Below are 21,743 nucleotides of genomic sequence, written 5' to 3'. Positions count from 1 at the left end.
TGCCTTGCCTATACAAAAAAGAAAAAGGGGTTTCATCGATCCGCAGCGTTCTCACTCTCGTCCCACGGCTGGGCGAGAGGCTGACTGGACGCGTGGAAACCCTTAGCTGATGATAGGATCCGTCATAGCCCTAACATGAATGTGCCATTTTTTGTTTTAAAAGCCGCTCTTTTGGCTGCGATCAGCACTCGCTGTTATGCCAGCAGCGTCCCTTCATTCATCCTGCCGTTCACCGACTGTGCCGGGAGTCGTGGGAAAGACGGCTTCTACCGGGGAGCGATAGACGTCACTGAGTCCGGCACCCGGTGTATGAACTGGACCGAAGTCTCCGGCTTCGACGAACGGTACCCGGGCAAAGGCATAGGCGAGCACAACCACTGTCGCAACCCGGACGGCCGAATCCGACCCTGGTGCTTTTTTAGGAACCACAGAGGCAGAGTAGACTGGGGGTACTGCGACTGTAAACAAGGTAAACACGCAGGCCTAGTAGCAGCAGCTTTATTGTGTTTTATAGGCATTAACAGCCTCGAAATTGTACAACGTGGCTACAAATATTACACCTAGAAGAAGGTGAAATCCCCAGATGAGCAGGATTCAAGACATGCTACAGCAGATAAAAGGCCAACATGAATGGAATGAACATTTTTATAGGGGCTGAGAAGCTGTTGATACATGTGTTTTTACAGTACTGTGCAGCTGAGTCATAGAGCATCCACCCATGGAATCATTAAAGCCTACCATACCTTTGGTTTACCAGGGTGTGAATGTAATTGTTCATATGAAAATATTTGTGTTTTCAGCTCTTCCTTTTTTAAAAATCCATATGCAGCTGTATTACATTACAGTTTTGGTGTCAGTTATTGAACGTTTTAACAATTACATGCCGGTAAGTCAGGTGTTCAGATTCAGTGTGTTTACAATTGCACATGGAAGACAGCCACAGGGTGCTCAGGCACCTATGAATATTTAGGGGCATGAATTTGTGTGAGTGTGCGTTGGCATGGATGTGCACCCAGGCATTCGCTGTAAGCTTCTTACTTTACAATGTAAAGCAATCAGGTTACCCTGATGCATGCTCACACACTGAACGACTTTACCTGCAAATAACAAATCTGAAAAACACATTTTGTAATCATCTTATATTTATCTTATTCTTCTTATATCATATTGATCTTATGGGTTATAAATATTTAGGTCATGAATTGCATTGTGGGGCAGCACAGGAAGAACACGTCTCTCCACTTTTGAAGGAACTGGCTGTGCAGATAGATAATATCAAAAGGTGTGACATTTAAAATAAACAATCAGACATATCGTTTGCATTCTTTAATATTTCACTTTTTGACATTACTGTCTTATTTTTTTGTGTGATGTGGTGAAACACACATGAAAACATGAAAACATGGCCGGTGATCTATGTGTGTTTTAGAGCTCGCATAGTGTCTCTTTTTCTCTCCTGACTTTGTGCCAGTTTTAGCCCCCCCCCCCCCCCCCCCCCACTTTAAACTCAGGTGTTCCCCAAAAAGATTCTTTTGCACATTACATACAGTTTTACATCTACTTTTCTCCAACCGTCTTTCCATCTCAGGCTCTGTCCGTCTGCAAGGTGGCCGCTCCAAGCTAGATGGCAGGGTGGAAGTGTACCTTGGGGGAACGTGGGGGTCCATTTGTAGCAACGACTGGGGAGACGAAGATGCTACAGTGGTCTGCAGACAGCTGGGCAAGGGGTGAGAGAGAGCACAAACACGTACACATATGCTTAAATGTGCGGTATTTATTTTATCCCTCCCTCTCACATACGTCTTTAGACAGAGGTGCAGGTTCTGTCACCATCTGCCGTTAAATTCATAACTGCTAACAGAGCTTCATTCAGGCACGCTCCTCTTTTCTGCTCGACGCTTCTTGTTTGACTCTTACATTCCAGCCCTCTATTCCCCAGAGGCACTTAAATACCTCGAGTGTCGTGCCGTTTACGTTGTTTCTCGCATACTCGTCCGTTCTCTGTTTCTGTTTTTCACATGTGCCTCTTACTGTGTCTCGTGGACTTGATTATGAGATGTTGTCATGCTTCTCAAGGGAGCCTGTAGTCAGATTGTATATAACAGCACAGTCCATAGTCAGTTGAGAAACTGTCCTGCTCTCCCTGGAGAACAGAGAAACTCTTTGACTTATTGCACATGCTGTCACTAACACCAGCGCTGGCACACGTTCTGATACGAACACTTGCCCGCGTGTGTTTGTACTCACACAGGAGTCAATGAAAGTCCACAGCAGAAAGGAAGAAGGGCAAATGTCAGGCATATGTCATTTGGAGTGCTTGGTGATGACTTTCACATGCTTAATTATTGAAAGCTGTTGGGTGTAAGGACTACTAACGGCATTAGCCCAGAGCAACAGATTATGCATGTGCAGACAGCTCAAGCTTACTGCTAGCAGGTTAATAAAGCTGCCTGCTTGTAATTTGTAACTCTTGTTATTAAATGAGATTTGGATCAGTGTCAGGTGGCATGATGGTGCTGTGTGGAGCTTGCATGTTTTCCCTGTACCTACTTCCAGGTTATCTGGTTTCCTTTAACATTCAAAAGACATGTTAGGTTAATGACTCCTTCTAAATTGGCCGCAGAGAGGATGTGAGAGTGTAGTAGCCCTGTTATGGACTGTTTCTGGCCAAGTGTGAGTCGGAATAGTCTCCAGTCAACCCGTGACCATAATTATGAAAACGGATGGAGGGGTGGATGGGTTAGTGTCAGCTGGAATATTAAAAAGCTTTTCAAATTACTATAACTAACATGTTTCCCTTTTGATGTTCTTCCAGATTTTCAGGTCGCGCTCGAGCAGTTCCTCTGTTCCGTCCAGGCACAGCCAAGCTCCACTGGACGGCAGTCCATTGCCAAGGCAAAGAGCCAGACCTGCTCCAGTGTCCCAAGGCAACCTGGAATGGCGAGGAGTGTTCTCTGGTTGCAGCTGTTACCTGCAACCAGCAGCCAGGTAATTATAGATCTGCCATGGGAGGTTTGTGAGAATAAGTTGAAAGAAATCAAATGATCTTACAAACTACAAATTTCAATAAATATATACTTTAAAAATATACAAATAAAAAAGCAGCATACTGTGTGCTTTTTGCTTGCTCACACTTCAGCAGGTGTGTCCCTTCCCATAAGGCTGGTGGGAGGCCGGTCAAAGTCAGAGGGCAGGGTTGAGGTCCTCCATGCCGGGGAGTGGGGTTCCATCTGCGATGACCAATGGGATGACAGTGACGCAGAGGTGGTGTGTCGACAGCTGGGGCTGAGGTTAAGTCGTATTGACACACACACACACACACACACACACACACACACACACACACACACACACACACACACACGCACGCACAAACACACACAATGATACAAATGTTCATATTCAAATTAGCATAAAGGAAATACACTGCCGGTGTGACAGAAGTGAGAAAAAAATGTGTGGCAGAAAGATACAGAAGGCAGCTGGAGATGAGTTTGTGCGGGTATCCCTCCGTCTTTCTCTCCCTCTGTCTCCAAAAGTATGACAAGTATTCTTTCTATTCAGACACAGAGAAAGAGGAGCAAGCAGTAAAGAACATCTGGGGGTCAGACAGTGAATCAGGCTCATTGTTCCTGCTAGAATTCTAGCACCACAGAGATATGCATATTTAGCAGCGCTATACAGGGAGCAAATACATCGCAATGTTTACATTTGCAGGGATGTGCGTGACAAGCAGTGTCCCGATATTAAAAATGACATATAATGTGCTCACTCTGTAAATCCTCTAAATTAAAGGAGAAAAGGATACGGTATTGTATGCGCTGCATTTTGTACGTCATGTCCAATGAGCACATGTGTTTTGCATTAGTATTACTAGAGCCAAAATGTCTTAGAATTCTGCATCTTTCCTTTTCTTTGTAGTGGCGTTGCAAGGGCATGGGGCCAGGCACATTTTGGCAAGGGTTCAGGCCGCTTGTGGTTGGACGAGGTGCGTTGCACAGGCAATGAGCTCACTCTGGAGCAATGTCCAAAAAGTGCATGGGGAGAACACAACTGTCTGCACTCTGAAGATGCAGGGGTCTCCTGCAATCCTCTTACAGGTAGATCACCAAATAATCATTGTTAGGAGCAAAGACATCAAAGTGGGATACACACAGACATGTTTATATATATAGAAATCAAAGCTTCTCACCTTATACCGGAAACATCAGGAAGTTCCCATGACCCTTAAAGATTTTGCTTTTTGCTTTTGTTGCTCTCTCTTCCCACATTTTTGACGTATCAAGCACAGGTGTAACTGATAACATTAACAACAAGAAGCACTCTGAGAGCGCAAACCTTCACCAAGGCAGCTCAGCCTCTGGATTGTATTTACCTTTACGGGAGTAGAAGAGGTCTGTAGTAAAAACAATTGGCCTGTTTTAGTGCCCTGTGGAAACTCATTTTAATATCCTTGACATAATTTTGATTTTTGTTCCCCCCCCCCCCCATAAAAAGAAACTTTTTCAGATCCATTGTATATGTATTCCAATTGTTATGTATTTAAAGAATTATAACCTGTTACTGTCAGTTACATGAGAAAGTCATAATAAAATATTGTGATTTTTGTAATCTTACTATATCATTCGCTATATGTGTATATTTTGTCATTACAGCGGCAGTAAGAAACAGTTTTAAAAAGTGCTATATAGCATTATTAACTCTTTGACCTTCATATCTAGTCAGTCTTTTGACCTTGAAGGAGTGGTCAAAGGTCAAATGTGACATGATACTTTAAATTCTTACCAATAAATCCTTAGGCTGACCTTTGGTAAATTACATCTTGGTGCATTTGGTTCAGACAGGATTGACCAGAGCTTTTTTGTTCATTACAACATCAGTAATTACACTCTGAACGTTTACAGTGCAGTTAATAGCTTTGCTGTGCTCCGTTATTTCCTGCAAAACTTAAAAAAACGATAAAAGTAAAATATGTGACTTTTGGAAGAAATCTAGAAGAAATTTATTCACATTCAAAAGGAGATTTCTCTTTCTCTCGACCCGTTTATCCCCAATCACTCTCTCACTTTCTCTCCAGATGGTACTATTAGGTTGGTTGGGGGTGCCGGCAGCCACGAGGGACGTCTAGAAATCTTCTACCGTGGTCAGTGGGGAACGGTGTGTGACGACGGCTGGACAAACTCAAACACGCAAGTGGTGTGCCGACAGCTTGGCTACAGGTAATGTAAAGTATTTCCCACCCGTTCACACACCTTTGTATTTATTCCAAATCATTGCTCATAAATAACTTAAACATGTTTGTTTGATTGCGGATGTGTGTCTGCATGTGCAGGTTCGGAGAGACTCTCTCTCCTGGAGTGCCAGATACTCCAGTTCCACGCTTTGGGGTGGGCTTAGGTCCTATTCTGTTGGATGATGTGAGCTGCACGGGGAAAGAACCTAGTTTATTGCTGTGCAACAGGAGGGAGTGGCTGCACCACGACTGTACACACCAGGAAGATGTTAACATTGCATGCAACCCTGAGCACAATGGAGAGGGTCTTCCAATCAGTAAGAGAATACATTAAAAGGTTATATATGGGAGAGATGCATGGTTTTGCATGTGGTTATGTATACTGCAACTTGTATGTGACTATATATATATGGCACAGTTTTTTTTTGAAGCATAGTGCTAGTTGAAGCTTTAGGCTGGATTATTATAACAACATAGGACATATATTGGGCGTGCAGGCATGCATAATCTCTAAATCTTTCTGGATAATGTTTTAGGAAAAGAGGTTGTTATGCACACATTTACATTCATACTGTTTTTTCAGAAATATAATTCAGGGCTCGTAGTTCATCATAAGAAAGAAGTGTATTTTTACATCCCCTTATGATATTTTAATGCTCTCCAGTTTTACTGATTTTAGTCTATATTAAGACTTTCAGTATTGCTGATCAGTGGATTTTGTTTTTCCCCCTCTCATGTTTGGTTGGCCTTGGCCCAGTAGAGATCGCCTCATTGCATAAATGGGATTCCCCAGGAGTCAATCAAACTGTTGTACTTTCCAAGAAATGAATTTAGTTTCCATTCATCAGCAGAATGTCACTTGTGTGTCAGTCAGGTGTTCGGACCTATTACAGCTGAAAGATCAACATCAAAGATAATAAATCTGGTCTGTTGGGCATGCACCACGCATTCAAAATTTCCTTAGAATTACACAACAGGCTTTGCTTCATTTCAAATGCTGAACAGAAGGTCATTGCCAGTTTTCCATTGTTGCTGTTTACAGAAAAACAAAGTGCAGAAAACACACATAAAGAATTATACTAAATATGGAACTATATTTAGTATAATTCTTTCATTTTACATAAATGTATTTTAAATTGCTGTTACAACAATATTACTTTATATCTGCCAGGCCCACTGATGCCACCATCAGTGGGCCTGGCAGATATAATCTGCATGAGATATTCTGATAGATCCTTTTAGGATTAGTGGGCTAAGCAAATGTAACAAGGGAGACTAATAAATACACAAAATTATTACTCTTAGTAGCAAAAATACAAATTATGAAGGACTCTTGTATCCTGGCTTTCCACTTGTAGGCCAACTTTATAATCAGGGAGAAATGGCTGTTTAATTTGGTGGGTTTAGCCAAATGATTAAAACGTCTTTGTAATTTGCCTTTCCTTTCATAAAAACAGATAATGGAAGGGCAAGCTGATCTGAAATCTGTTCCTGACATGTCTGCCACAACCTGCAGGCAATTAAACCTCATCGTGTGTAGAAAAACAAAGTCAGCCTTTTTCAAGAGACACAGGGAGAGGATGATATAAGCCATGCTAACTCTAGTAAGCACAGCTGTCAGTTGGTTTTTCCAGCCTTAATAACTTGGCATCATGGTAAAGTCATCATGATCAAATGACTCCACTACAGACCCTTTACCTATAAGTCCTGATGGTACAATCACATCTGCCAGGCACCAGTGCACTAGTATGGCCAACCTATCGCATAACACAAGATCTATGTCTATAGCTTCCAGACAGCAATAAAGTTCTGCAAGGGTAAGAGATGCTGGCGGGTAAAGTTTCATACATCTCTGTATGGCTCAGATGTCTCAGGTTTCAGATCATTCTGCAAATGTCGCGTGCACAAGTCTAATAAGTCTAGCCCATGACACAGAAAACACTGTGTTTTTTACATCCTGAGTGAGGGCAGGTTTGAAGTTTGTGTAGAGAGAGCGCATACAAAATGAAATGGCTGCTTAATTTGGTGGGTTTAGATGGCTTACATTGTTTGGCAATAGCCTCAGGGACGCTCTTACCCCACAAAAATGCAACTCAAGAATTCTGTTATTACTGTGGAGCATTTGTATGCGCGTCTGATTACGTGTTTGCGTTTGAGTGTTTACATGTGTGAGCAAAACCCCACTTCATCCCTCGGCATGCCAAAGACAGATCAGGCTGTGTTGTTTTTGGAAAAGGGAAAAAAGTAACTAGCCAGGCAGGATAAACCAGGCACTCAGCCTTTCACTTTAACTCTCTGTTGTGATAGATCATCACATTAAGGCCGTGTCAGAGCAGTAATGTAGCGTGTGTGCATATCTTTACTTTTATTACTCATGCTGAGGGGATATAAATATGGCTCCACATAGTCACATTGAAAAGACCTTCCCTCCTGAACAGAGCTCACTGATGTAAATCATTAAAATCTACACTAAAGCCTTTTATGTTAATGTTGGCACTTGATACAGGTTATGATTAAAACTGGGGTAATCTGAAGAAAATTATATAGGTAATGTTCACTAGTTGATTAAACACAATTCTGTGTGTGTGTGTGTGTGTGTGTGTGTGTGTGTGTGTGTTAAGACAGGAAGAACTGTTTGTGTTTCTAAGGATGGACAAACATTTCCTTAATTGCCAACACCAACTAAGATGTAAACATTCCCACAATTAATTCTCCCTCCCCTAAATCTCACCCTTCTAAATGTCCTATGTCCCAAAAGCACAGTCATTAAGAAAATTTTGGTATTTCATTTACTGTAATAGAGCCAGAATCATTTTATACTGAGGTTCCCTGCTTAGGAATGTTTAGACTACGAAGCACAAAAAAATGATATCTCTGAAATGATCTCTTAAAGAAACAAAGAAGGACGCAAAGAAAGAAAATTCCATGAGAAAATCTTTCTTCTTTCGATCTAGGTATGTTGATTCAGTGGCAAAACAAAAAAAATCAGATTTAGCTGAAACTTAGAAAGAATGTAAACTGATCCTGAAAATGTCTACAGATGGGAAAGACATTAGTATACACATAAATGTGTTTGGTGTGAGTGTGTGCGTTTGTGTGTGCATTTTGGGGCATCTGTATGCTCACAACTATTAGATCAATGTAGAGCTTATACTGATTTGATTAACAGTGTGAGCGAACACTTGAAAGAAAGAACAAGAGAAAGTGTGTGCGTGTGAAAAAATGAGATGAGAGCCAATAAAGATAAAGATAAACAACCACACACACACAACTACACACACACAGACTGTGTTTTCGTGCAAGAACATAGACAGGTGTTCCAGCTACTTTATTTGTAGAGGGCATGTACACACATGCTTCTATTCACTAGACAGATCAGGTTTGTTAGAGGAATGTTTGCTTCTTTGAACATTTCAAGACTCTGGGTGTTAGACATCTTCAATCAACTGAGCCAGCATGTGATCTTCATGCACTGTCAGCCTAAACTGTTGTGTGTGTATGTGTTCTTCAGGTGTACCAGTGAGACTAGTAGGAGGAGAGAGCCCTAGAGAAGGGCGTGTCGAGCTCTATCTGTCCGGTCAGTGGGGGACTGTCTGTGATGATGGATGGACTGATCATGATGCTGAGGTTGTCTGCAGGCAGTTGGGATATAGGTATTTAAGTTGGAATCGGCTAATTTCACACACACACACACACACACACACACACACACACACACACACACACACACACACACACACACACACACACACACACACACACACACACAGCATTGATTCACTAGCTCATTATGTCCCAACCAATCCTTTGATTGACAGTATGTCAGAAAATAATAAAACTGGTTAAAAAGAAAAAAGTGCAAGCACTTATGGACAGGATCAGCATCACTGAAACAGAGGTACTGTGAAGTGTTTGAGAAAAGCTTAGCTGAAAGTTGTAGAAATGCAATGTGATCTCCTCGTACATTATACTCACTTAAGTGAATCCAGACTGAATCTACTCGGTTTGCAAAATCCATCACCCCATTTCTTCATCTCACAATCCTTACCTGCTTCCATGTTGCCTTCATCACACGTCTGAAATGCTCAAGTTTATTTACAGTTTTAAAAAAAAAAAGCTACAGTGGATTATAAATCATAAAAAATGACTGCGTTTCATTATTTATTAATTTTCTTTCTTTGATTGTAGTTGTTAAGATGTTTTGGTATGAGCTTTTCATGGTGACCTTTCTGTTACCTTTACAAAAATAAACATTCGATTTAAAACACAGGCTAATGATGCAAAAGTCACATTTCAAGTATCGGATATGTTTCCTGGCACTTGTCCAGAGGCCTCCTTTTCATTTTCTTCTGAGACGCCTTTTTGTTTTCAAGAACAATGACAATGAGATGACAAGGGAAAACTTTACTATAACAAACTGTCTTATTTCCTTTCTCATCACTCCTCAGCAAAGATATTCATGCCTTAAGTCACCAAGTTTTCTGTGACACATCTGTTTGCAGATGAAAGCCACATCTGGAATGCATAAATGTTAGAGAGCTAGTGGAAAGTGTGTTAAAGGCATGTAAAGCCATGTTGGAATTATCATTCTGTCTCATACGGGATGTAGTGAATGGTCTGCAAGGGTTGCAGGTTGCTCTGGTGGTGATAAAAAATATACACATATATGTATATGTACACAACTATACAGATTACCCCGCCTCCCACTCTATGGCAGCTGGGATAGGCTCCAGACTCCAACAAACCTGAATTGGATGAGCAGAAAAGATGGATATATGGATGGTTTTTTCCACAGCTATGTCATGCACAAATGCGGAAGTCTTGTGGCAGAGGCATGGTTCTTGTCAACAACTCTGCTTATCTTGCAGAGTACTTGCTAACAAAGATTGTCCTAATATCAAGAGCTTCACTTCCAATAAAATAAACAGAGAAAAAAATGTTCTTTAGCTAATGGGTACATTTACAATGGGGCTGAACGCAAGGAATATTAATGGAAGCACATGAAATATGATGCCTGAGAAAACACTTGGCCCTCCTTTCCAACTTGAGTGGTTTATAGCCAAAGCAGCTCTTTTTTTTAACTGTTGTTGTACGTTAACCGCGGGTTGCCTCGGAGATACACCAAGCCAGCATGATGTCAGTCTTTAGGCGTTGCTCCAAGCAACTCGGAGGGTCACTTTCTACATACATTGTCTAGGGAGCTATTGAACACACAGATACAACATTAGATGAGTAAGTAAGAGACACAAGGTTCCCAGTGGATAACGAGACCTGTCACCCAACATACTCCAGGGATGCAACATAAGACCTTCTCTTTCTGTTATCTATCAGTCTTAATTAAATTCACAGTTACAGTCTGTACCTACACAAGTTCATCCTACAGGCCAGTGTGTGTTAGTTCTTTGCTAATTTAAGTCAGGGGTGAGATAATGGTGCAAAGTTTTGCTATCCTTTGTCAACCTAGTTTGCGTCACATTCTGAGAAGGTCAAATGTTAACATCTAAACCAATTTGTTGTCACCGCCTTCACTTACGCACCTAAACAGGTCTATGTAACAACAAATAATGTTCAACTCTTATTTAAAGACATTTGTAAATGGAATTTTGAAAAAAGCCTCATCACTCACGTCAGTCAGTTTGTCTGACTTGTTACAGCTGAAAGATAAACAAAAGACGTCTGTTCTGCATGCGCCGCACATTCAAATTTTCCTTAGAATGTTACACAACAGACTTTGCTCCATGTCAAATACCAACAGAAGGTCATTGTCAGAGTTTTCCATTGTTGCTGCTTGTGCAAAAACAAGTGCAGAGCTCCAGTGCAGTTCCATATTTAGTATAATTCTTTTATTTTACATCAATATATTTTAAATTGCTGTGGCCATAATAGAACTTTATATCTGTCAGGTCCACTGATGGTGGGCACTAACTCTTCTTCGGAACTACCATCAGATCTCCCACGTTATCTAAATATTTTTACTAAGACTTACTTTTTTACTTAATTTGTGCCACAGATCTTTTTTCCCCCTCTGATCATAAAGAACGTGTGTTTCTCAGAATGTGTTACTTTTTGGACAGTTCTGCCTGTTCTTGTGTTTGTTTTCTATAACTGAGAAAGCGATGTAGTGAAATGCGTATACGTCTGTCCTCTCAAGTGGCGTGGCAAAGGCCCGCGTGATGGCATACTTCGGTGAAGGGACGGGGCCCATCCACGTGGACAATGTGAAGTGCACTGGTGAAGAGCTTTCTTTAGCTGATTGTATCAAAGAGGTTCCAGGAACACACAACTGCCGCCACAGCGAGGACGCTGGGGTCATATGCGACTACGGAGCTCCGCAGCCCAGCTACAAAGTGGTGAAAGGTCAGTCAGTTAGTCAGGACCTGGTTTTCACTTTATAACTCTGAAAACAAATAGAGCTTCTATTATTCATCTGGAAACTATACTGTGTTTAGCAAACACGTCCAAAATGTTATACACACCCGAAAACTCAAAAGATATAAATGGCTGAAGAAAGGACCAGCGTAAGAGTTTAAGCAGAAAGTGTGGGACTTCGATGACTGTGTGTATCCAGATGGTAAAATGGAGAGTTTTACAGTATTATTGCTTCATCCTGTCAGTGACACGTCAGGGCAGACGCACAAAATGCTCTCCATTACCTGCACATGTTCTGATGCTACCATTTCTCACATAACCAATGCAGGACTGTATTTTGTCTCGTTTTGCATGTAGTTTTGGACATCACATAGACAAACAGTGAAAGGAATCACTTTATTTATTTATTAATTGAATTCAGGTTCATATTATAGTAGGAAAAGAAGAATTATGCTTCTGACCAGACTAAACATTTAATAAAACCAACACTGGAGCTGAGATGTATGGTTTAGCAATCATCACCCTCCCACAGGCTCTCAAATATACACAACCACTGGTCCCTCTTTTGTCTCTGTCAGATCCTGTGGACTCAATTTGCGGTCTGCGGCTCATACACACTCGCCAGAGGAGAATCATAGGAGGAGAAAACTCTCTGAGGTAAGTTGGCAGGGAGAGCAGGGATTAATACCAGCATGGAAAAATCCTGTCAGAGATCTAGAATAAAGAATAATGGCCACATTTTCAAGCAAACCTTAGATAGAAAACAGCTGATCTGAGGGCTATAGGCAAAGAAAACTGTGTGTGCAGACAAACATCAAGATACATTGTGTGGGGACGCATGTTTTAAAACAAAGCAGGTCCATACACAACACTGTGAAACAGTATTGAGCCACCCCTTATTTCATTTTATTTAACTAAGAAAATGGGAAATCTACCTCTCTTTTTTGGATGTCAGCTGCCTTTTGGTTCTATAATCTATTAAGATGATCCCACCCTTCATTAATGGTGAACTTCCTGCACTTGTCTAGTATTCTTAATTTGTTTAAGAGCACACACCGTGCCAAGATGTGCCACGTTTTCAGCCAATAGTTCTTTGTTTTTTGTAAAAATACAATTTTACCTTTAAGTTATACAAAGTGTGTGTTTATTTGATGTTTCTGTCACAAGCTGCTAGTAAGAAAGTGCCTAACGATACAATTTAAAGTTCTTTGGCTGTTTTCTTTGTAGGGGTGGCTGGCCATGGCAGGCTGCTATCCGTTTGCGAGGATCTCGAGTAGATGGGAGGTTGGTTTGTGGAGCAACTCTCATTGACACCTGTTGGGTCCTCACTTCGGCACACTGCTTCAAAAGGTCAAAAACACACATCCGCTATTACACAAATACACTGGCTTTTTTCATATCGCACATATTAGACTTTTGAAGTGGAAATGTGGATTGTGCTTACACATATTTTGCTAAGTCTTAAAAGTGTTTTGCATAAAGTAGGATATTTGAATTCATCCCAAAGCAGCTCGACAATGTGTGCGCATGCACAAGACTGATGAAGGGCTGAGAACTGAACATTTGAGCATTATTCAGTGCTGGTTTGGCTGTGGTTATGGTGCAGGTGGCAGGAAGAAAGGCAATTGCTTCAACTCAACTTCATCTGGACTAGAGGCCTCCACATGATGCCACAAACCGAACATCTATCACCTAACGCATACAGTAGAGAAGGCAGTGGAAAAACAAATAGTCCACATTAAATGTTTACACAGTACATGTTGGATCGTCAGGCTTTATTTTACTGATAATATATTTTGGTTGTTACTGGGTTTTAGTTCCAGTGGTGGGGTTTGGTGGGAGAACCACAGCCCCGTAAAGACCCCAGAAGGTCCATGACTATAAATCCAAGTGTTTCCACATTTCAGAGAGGAAGAAGTCTTTCACTAAATCTTTCCCAGTGCCGTTTCCTGAGCCATTTCCAGACCACTTTAGCTGTCAGAGGCTGTATATGCAAGAACTCCTCTCCTCTGTGAAAGTGCTACTTTCAGCTACTTCGAAACGATACACAGGAAGTGCTCCAAATTAACTATACTTTCTTACAGGAGGTAGATTTAGGTAGTAGTGATTACTTGGTGATTAGTTAATCACCAGGGTAAGATTAAACTGACGACTGTTATACTTGCTCAAAAGCTGCATTGTAAGCCTTGTGGAACCTTCGACAGTTATCCTCAAACATAATGCTTTAATTGTTCTTGCGCTGCAAGAGAACGTTTCTCATAGTTTTCGTGTGGCTGCCGTTTTATTGATTCAGAGGGCCAGAGCTACTTAAGAAACAGCCTAAAGGAACTCACCTTTTAACTTGTGAGGTGGGGCTAACATGGAAGACTGATGAATGAGAGCCAAGTTTATCTAATATTAGCATCTCATTATTAGCCTATTCCTTGAACAGTACAGCTTCTTGACGTGTTTTCACTGCAATTTTAAGGCTTATCTGTATTTCATGAAGTCTAAACTGCAGTCACCTGAAGGCACTTTTCATTGTGAAAGTCATCAGAGGTGTGAAAGTCTTTTGTGCTGTTTTGTGTTGCGCTCGCTGTTTAACCTTTGCGAGTCTTTGTGCATTTATGGTGTGACCTACAGGCCATAAATGCCCTGCAGGTCTCACCGGTGCCACTGCCACCCAGTTCTGCTATTTAGGACTTCAATAGTGATAGTCAATCAGCTTAATTCCCTGATATCGGTTTTCAATGCCTCAAGCTGTTGGCCTCGGTTATGACAGCTATGAAAAGAAATTTGCTGTATGCGAGCCAGAGGACATAGACCTGTGAAGACTTCCGACTTCACGGTGTCGCCTTTCATCCAGTATACTCCAAAATAGAGTGATACATAAACAAGCACAAAGTTACACACAGCAACAAGCAACGTAATACTATGCGGCCCTTTAGGTCAGAGAAATTAGATGAGCAACTTGGTGTATTCACTTATGTTCGCTCGATTTTGCCTACAAGTACAGATGGCTTAAATATGAAATAAGTGCAGCTGTTCAACCTTTAGTAGCATGACCATGTTGTTTGATTCTCTTAGTATGTTTATGAAAAATGGTCTCATCTTATTGCAGCCAACACATAAACCGATTATTTTCTTGTAGCTGTACAGCTGCAGGTGTGCCAACAATAATATTACACACAGATTTCAGCAGCAGCAGCAATATGTGAAAAATCCATCAGAATCTGGAGATTTTGCCTTAAGCGCAGGAAGCCTGGTTGCTCGTGCCACTTCATTTACTTTTTTAATGTAAATAGTCAATGTGAGCTGTATTTGTGACTATGTGCTTGTGAAGATTTACGTAGTCAAAAGGCTCGTCAGCAGTGTCTCTGCTCTGCCAGGGACCCGGTAGCATTCCCAGGTCAGGCGATCTTTCCGGAAAGACTGCACCATATGTAACGAGACACGGAGACTTGGCTCCTTCTTAAACTCTTCTTCATTTACCCGTTTCTTTGCACTCTGGTGCACCTTTCTATGTCCCTACCTTTCCATTTCAAAGACACCAGACACCAAAGAATTAATTGAATGTGTGAAAAACGCTGGTATGTCATGCTATGAGTCAGATAATCACAGCTTTGCACAGATGGAGTGACAGATTTGCTGTCACTCTTGTCTTTAGTCATACTCTGTTTGTTTAGACCAGGGGTAGGCAACTCCAGGTCTTGAGTGCTGGTGTCCTGCAGGTTTTAGATCGCACCCTGGGTTAACACACCTGAATCAAATGATTAGTTCATTACCAGGCCTCTGGAAAACTTCAAGAAATGCTGGAGAGTCATTTAGCCCTTTAAATCAGCTGTGATGGATCATGGACACATCTAAAACCTCCAGGACACCGGCACTCGAGGCTTGGAGTTGCCTGCCCCTGGTTTAGACCTTAGTACAAGCATTTATGAGATAGATGAGATTTTTGCGTGAATATTTTGTGCTGGATTGTTCCTCCCAACATTTAAACATACTTTTCAGATGTTTTGTGAATGTTGCTGAGAGAATAGCATTGTGTATTTGTACTGAAACCTGAAAGTCAGAGCCAGTCACTTTAGAGGATTGTACAGCTTTGTGAGCTTTGTGCATGCATGCATTTTACGCTCTTTCTACCATAACTCATAAAACTACTGTGTCTATATGTATATATATATATATATATATATATATATATATATGTGTGTGTGTGTGTGTAGATAGATAGATAGATATACATATACATACATAATATGTATATATACATATATATCTACAATTCTCTGCAGGTATGGAAACAGCACCAAGCAGTATAAAGTTAGAGTGGGAGATTACCACTCCCTCGTCCCTGAGGAATATGAAGAGGAGTATGGTGTCGATCAAATTGTGCTCCATCCAAGCTACCACACCCATAGCAATGATTACGACCTGGCCCTGGTTCATCTGTCACAGGGGGCAGTGGACAAGATGCCGGGAGAGTGTGTGTCATTCAGCCGTCATGTCCTTCCCGCCTGCCTGCCCATGAGGAAAGAGCGAGTGCTCAAACAAGCCAGCAACTGTCACATTACCGGCTGGGGCGACACAGGTGAGGGTGTGTATGTGTATTTGAGTGTTGAGTGGATAACCTGGGGTGCATAACCTGAAGTCACAAAACATTATGCAACGTTATGCAAAATACCCTTTAATCTTCATTCATAAATCTTTAACGCCACAGGGCCACAGTATTGTAGTGATTCCAAGAGGTCAAATGCACTGCAACTTAAAATAACACCAGCAAATACAAAAACGCTGCAACAGCACACAAAACACAACAGAAGTTGAATAAATCACAATAGTAGAAAAAAAATCTCTTAAACCACAACAGGGTTTTTCTGGGGAGGCGATATCATGATGGACCAGCTGCGGAAGTGACAAAAACCAAATGATGAGATTTTCAGACCAAGTTTGAAACACTCAAAAAAGCGGAGGATTCATCTGTGGGAGATATGAGGGAGGAAAAAGATGGAGGCAATGTGTGTTTTAATCACATGCTTCATTTCATATTGTAGATATGTGTTTGCTGTTAGCTTGCCACTTTTTGAGCTGGTCCATCACGTTATTGTCTCCCTCTCCATTTTGTTTTATGGTTTTGTTATTTATTTCTATAAAACACAACAAAAACCAAGCAAATATTTATTCTATTTGCTTGTGTTTTCTTACATTGTAGTGCTTTTCACCTCTCAAGGCCAACATAGATTTCACAAGAATCTCACATTTGCACGTTTTCAGTTCCATGTTAATTGTTAACTGAAAATAGTTTGTCACAATTACTTCTGCTGTCAAAAAAACGTATTTAAAAACTAACAGAGACCTCCAGATGCCCCTCAGTGTTAAAAAAAAAACAACTCTCAGCAGTAAGGCGATAAAGGGAAACAAGTGCACCCAAAGGGTTGTTTCTGTATTCAGTTAAGGGTGATTCTCCAAAGAGCAGAAAAATTCTATTCTCAATTGAATGTGTTTTTAAAGGTCACCTGCAAAGCCAGATGAAGTAAAGACGAGTCCGTCATCAGTGCTGTAAATTGTACTTGTTTGACTTCATTTTCTGTCTCTGTCCATACACCTGACCATATGCGCACATGCACATCTGTTAGTGATTTTTAAATTACACGCTGATGTCATTAATCACAGTGAGTCAAAAGAACACAGGACACGGTCAAGCTAGAACACACACTCCCTAAGATCCGAGCGTGTTTCACACATGGATTCTAAGTAGTGGACTGTACATGTGATAGAACATTGATGTTTGTGGAAAAGAGCGTTTTTATTAGCTTATTTAAGTGAGGCAATGCAGGCTATTCAGAGGGTGTGAGGACATGTGTGCTCAGTACAGCTGTTAGTGCCCCTCTGATATCACACACGCAAGCAAATTTTACACGTCTGCCATCCTAAGCTGCCTTGGATAGTTGGCAGTACTATGTGGCATTGGAGAGCATCAGAGAAAGAAACCACTCACAACTCCAGAGCTCTGAGCTGCAGAGCTCGGGGTGGCTGTAGCTCAGGTGGTAGAGCAGGTTCATCGGAGTATGAATGTGTGTGAATGTCAGTTAGAAAGCACCTAGGAAAAATGTGCTTGTGCGAATGGGTGTGAATGGGTGAAGCGCTTTGAGTGCTCAGAAGAATAGAAAAGCGGTATATAAGAACCAGTCCATTAGTTTGGTTGTTTGTCCCAGCGACACAATTGTAGAAATCCACGGGTTGCTGTGGTCGCAGTTCTTTTTGCTTCAATGCAAAAATGGGTTGCTGCTTGTTGTTTGGCCTTTAGGAGGCTATGCATGCTGTAATAGGTGTAAAAAGGCTGTTTTTTTTTTAAAAAAAAAGAGACGCAGCATGGGAACCATGTGGAATAAAGAAAGCCACAAAGCTCGAAACTGACTTGTCTCCCAGTTCCCCTTCATACTGGCCAGTCAAGTTTCAGAAATTTAAACTTGACTGGCAAAAGTGATACTCGTGTGAAACACTGCTTCATAACCACAAGGATTAAAGGCTGTCTGGCACTGTGAGCTAAATGTTTAAAATCAGCATGCTACCATGTGATAATATTACTCAACGGAGTAAACATTTAACAGCTCAACATCATGTTGAGCCATGCTAACTTTATATTTACGTTTTGCACTAACCACATGCAGTCATGTGTTCTAGGTCATGTTTTGTATCTAAGTTGAGGGATAAACAGAAATTCTTGATGATGGCACTAAATGAGAATTCACTGTGAATAATTGTCATAAACACATCGTTTTTGTATCTTTGCCTCACTTTCCTTGAAATCCAATCATGATCGCACACACAATCTACCCAAATTTAATCTCACAACCCACACATCATACAGCATGTAGCAGCTGCTGTCAGTCAGAGTTAAATGCTGGATCTGTGTCTGAGAGCCATGAGATGCTGATGTTGCCGAAGATGCAGAAGAAAGTGCAGTTTTTCCTCCTGCTGCCCATTGAAACCTTGTTCTCTTTCTTTGGAGCATAAATTCAGGCGCACCTTTGAAACCTGCTGTTCTCTGCTCTCTCCTTTTCCAGGCCGTTCATACTCCAAGACCTTGCAGCAGGCTCCTCTGTCTCTGTTTCCACGCCGCCATTGCCAGGAGCATTTTCACACAGCCTTCACAAGCCGCATGCTCTGTGCCGGCAGCATCCACTCAGAAAGGCGTGTGGACAGTTGCCGTGGAGACAGTGGAGGTCCATTGGTGTGTGAGCGCCCAGGAGGGGGTTGGGTTGTTTACGGGGTCACATCCTGGGGTCAGGCCTGCAGGACACAGCAGTCCCCTGGTGTCTACACCAAAGTCTCCGCATTTAGCTCCTGGATACGCAAAGTAATTGGACGCGATGAAAAAAAGAAGTAATAAACTGAAAACAACGGTCTAAATCAAGAGGATTCATTTTCAGCCAGCTACTTGCATAAAAGGATATTTCAGTTATGAATACTTAATGTCATTCTTAATAATCCTGTGGTATATCACAATCTGACCTTTAGTGACATAAAGACAATGTTGGACTTTATTGTATTTTGTTTTTTGTCAAGGGAAATTATTCTTTAGCACTTATTTGACTAATTTAACATTTTTATGAGGTTTTCATTTCAAATGGTATATCCTGTAAGCTAAGCATCTCTTTGTTTATGTAGCATCACATGCAGCCCTTGATTATTGTTTTTTAAACTGTTTTCTGTGCTCACTTTCGTTATGAAGTTATATCTTGTAACTTATGTCATGAAATATGCTATTAAAACGTTGAAAAGGGACCACTGTGTTAGAACAAGCATACTGTAAATGTGCATGTACTCATGCTGAAACAGTATGTAATAGCACAATATTGCATACTTGCACTACGAAATCCTTTTTGGTACTTAATGCATGACATCTAGTGCTTCTGTGTTAAGTATTTTAGTCATATTGTCAAAGTGAAATATGATTTTTAACCTCATTTCATTCTTGTTTATGTAACGTTTTTGTGTGATTTCAGGTCTTGGTAATTCTCAGGCTTTTGCAATTGCTATCCAGTCAGTATTTGTCCTTGACTTAGCACTATGTGATGTATGCAGAAAAAGGAAGGGGCGTAAGTCCTTCTGATTTAAAGCACAAGCATTTTTGAAGTGTTGATCTATCACAGTGACTCAAAGGTCTTGGTCAGATAATTGAGGGTTGTCATGCTTCTAACAACAGTGAAAGGAGACAATCTGTTACACTTGAAAAAAGAAAAAAACACCCACTGCCTCCTTATTGTTAAATGATAAATGACCATGTTTTTTGTCTCAACATTTCTGGGTAAGCACAAATTTTGATAAAATTTATATTAAAAAAAAATCTGAGTTTGTGTTTTTAATTTAGATGCCAACATATGTGCAGTGTTCATATTTTATTTTTGAAGTAAAAAAAAACCCCAACGCATTCACTTTTACATTTTATACAACATGTCCTGTCTTTCCACCACATCTCATAGGTCACAGCTGCTGGAACAACAGAGCTCTTTCAGGGTTGTTTTGTTTTTACTGCAAAGTGTCAAAGCAAGCATCCCCTTGTCAGATGATGTGTATGCACACCCAATGGAAAACAATGCCACTGGTATGTCGCAAAGTGTTTGCGGGAACTGTAGCCAGTACTCCTGATTTATGAGAAAAGGTGTACAAGTTGCTGTGAATGCAAAACCAGCATTTCGTGTTTCTTTATGTTCTCCAAATGTATTAAAAGGTTACTTGAGGTTACTCAAGTATCTCATCATACTTTTTCAGCATGAGTAAATGCAACTTTGCTTTCACATGAGACAGTATACACTATCAAACTGTAGTGGTGGGGTTTTGGTTTTTGTATCTAATCCTGCTTTCTCATGTATCCAGAAGTATATGCCTCCCTCACGAATTAGTATCTCGACAGATTCCTACTTTCAACATACAACAAGAACACTCGTATTTTAAAATAAAAAAAAAATTTGGCAAAGTTTTGGCAAATTTTTAAGATCTACAAACAAAGAATACTACACTCCTGTAAGTTCATGCTCACTTCTGTGCCTAAAGGCACATTGCAAGAAATGGTAAAATATACTTAATTTATCCCAAAAGATTGGGATTAAACGTTAACATTATTTTAAATTTGCTGTCACCTGTTGATCAGCAGGGAAAGAGGTGCAGTTTTCAGAGCTCTAAGTCTGACAGCCCCCTCTTGTGGTCATTATTTGACATTGCAAAGTTATAAAACTAGTCTTGTGTTGAATTTGGAAATGCTTTAATTCTTCATGTCAAGATGCTGAAAAACATTCCTCGGTGTTTTGGTCCATATTGACATGGTCATGCATCACAGAGTTGCTGCAGATTTGTTGGCTGCACATTCATGATAAGTATCTAATGTTCCACCACATCCCAAATGTGACTATCAAGACCATTTGAGTACAGTGAACTCATTGGCATGTTCAACAAACCAGTTTAAGATCATCTGAGCTTTGTGGCATTGTTGGTTATCCTGCTGGAAGCAGCAATCAGTAGATGTATACACTGTGGTCATACCCCCACATCACCATGCTGCACCACCAATAGAAGGTAGGATGAATTTATACTTTCTTGTCTGCTCCAAATTCTGACCCTAACGTTGAATGTTGCAGCAGATACCAAGACTCGTTAGATCCTTTTTCCAATTTTCTGTTATCCAAGTGAACCCATATGAACTGTAGCCTCACTTTTCTGTTTTTATCTAGCAAGAGTGGTGTGGTCTTCTGCCATCGTTTCAAGGTTCAACATGTTGATGCTCTTCTGCGTGCCTTACTTGTAAAAATGTTGTTATTTGAGCTGCTACTCAGTAATGACCTCGAGCATCAACTATTACTTCATATTTTCTGAAATATTCTCTGTAAACCTTAGAAATGTTTACTGGGAAAATCCATGCTAATCAGCAGTTTCTGAAATACTTTGACGAGCCTGATCTGGCACCATCAACCATACCATGTTCAAAGTCACTTAAATCCCCCCTCCCCAATTGTGATGCTTGAGTGAAACTTCAGCAGGTTGTCTTGACTTGTTTCCGTGCAAGAATGCATGCCATATTGCCATGTGATTGGCGGCTCTGGTGTTTGTTTAAAGGAGCAGCTAAACACTGGTCCCTTATACAGTGGATAATGAGTGTAAACAC

The 21,743-nt window shown here is 40.9% G+C and overlaps 2 protein-coding genes across 3 annotated transcripts in view; both read left to right on the top strand.

Annotated features, from left to right (window-relative positions):
* LOC113024198 (MAP/microtubule affinity-regulating kinase 4-like) overlaps positions 1 to 21,743 on the top strand; it is a 597,794-nt gene that overhangs the window by 77,519 nt on the left and 498,532 nt on the right. The gene's annotated exons all lie outside the window — the stretch shown is intronic.
* Positions 6 to 20,933, top strand: prss12 (serine protease 12). Of its 2 annotated transcripts, none has more exons than XM_026171063.1 (13): positions 6 to 469; positions 1,589 to 1,727; positions 2,816 to 2,988; positions 3,143 to 3,290; positions 3,922 to 4,100; positions 5,078 to 5,219; positions 5,333 to 5,550; positions 8,745 to 8,886; positions 11,385 to 11,590; positions 12,181 to 12,259; positions 12,830 to 12,952; positions 15,877 to 16,172; positions 18,649 to 20,933. In XM_026171063.1, the coding sequence occupies exons 1-13, from the start codon at positions 136 to 138 to the stop codon at positions 18,969 to 18,971; spliced, it is 2,502 nt and encodes an 833-aa protein (XP_026026848.1). In that variant the 5' UTR covers positions 6 to 135; the 3' UTR covers positions 18,972 to 20,933. The 2 variants fall into 2 exon arrangements, with proteins under 2 accessions (XP_026026848.1, XP_026026847.1); XM_026171062.1 differs by having other exon boundaries at positions 7 to 469; positions 3,140 to 3,290.

Source organism: Astatotilapia calliptera, chromosome 6 (assembly GCF_900246225.1).
Source record: "Astatotilapia calliptera chromosome 6, fAstCal1.2, whole genome shotgun sequence".
NCBI lineage: Eukaryota > Metazoa > Chordata > Actinopteri > Cichliformes > Cichlidae > Astatotilapia > Astatotilapia calliptera.
This window is presented reverse-complemented; position numbering and strand designations above follow the sequence as displayed.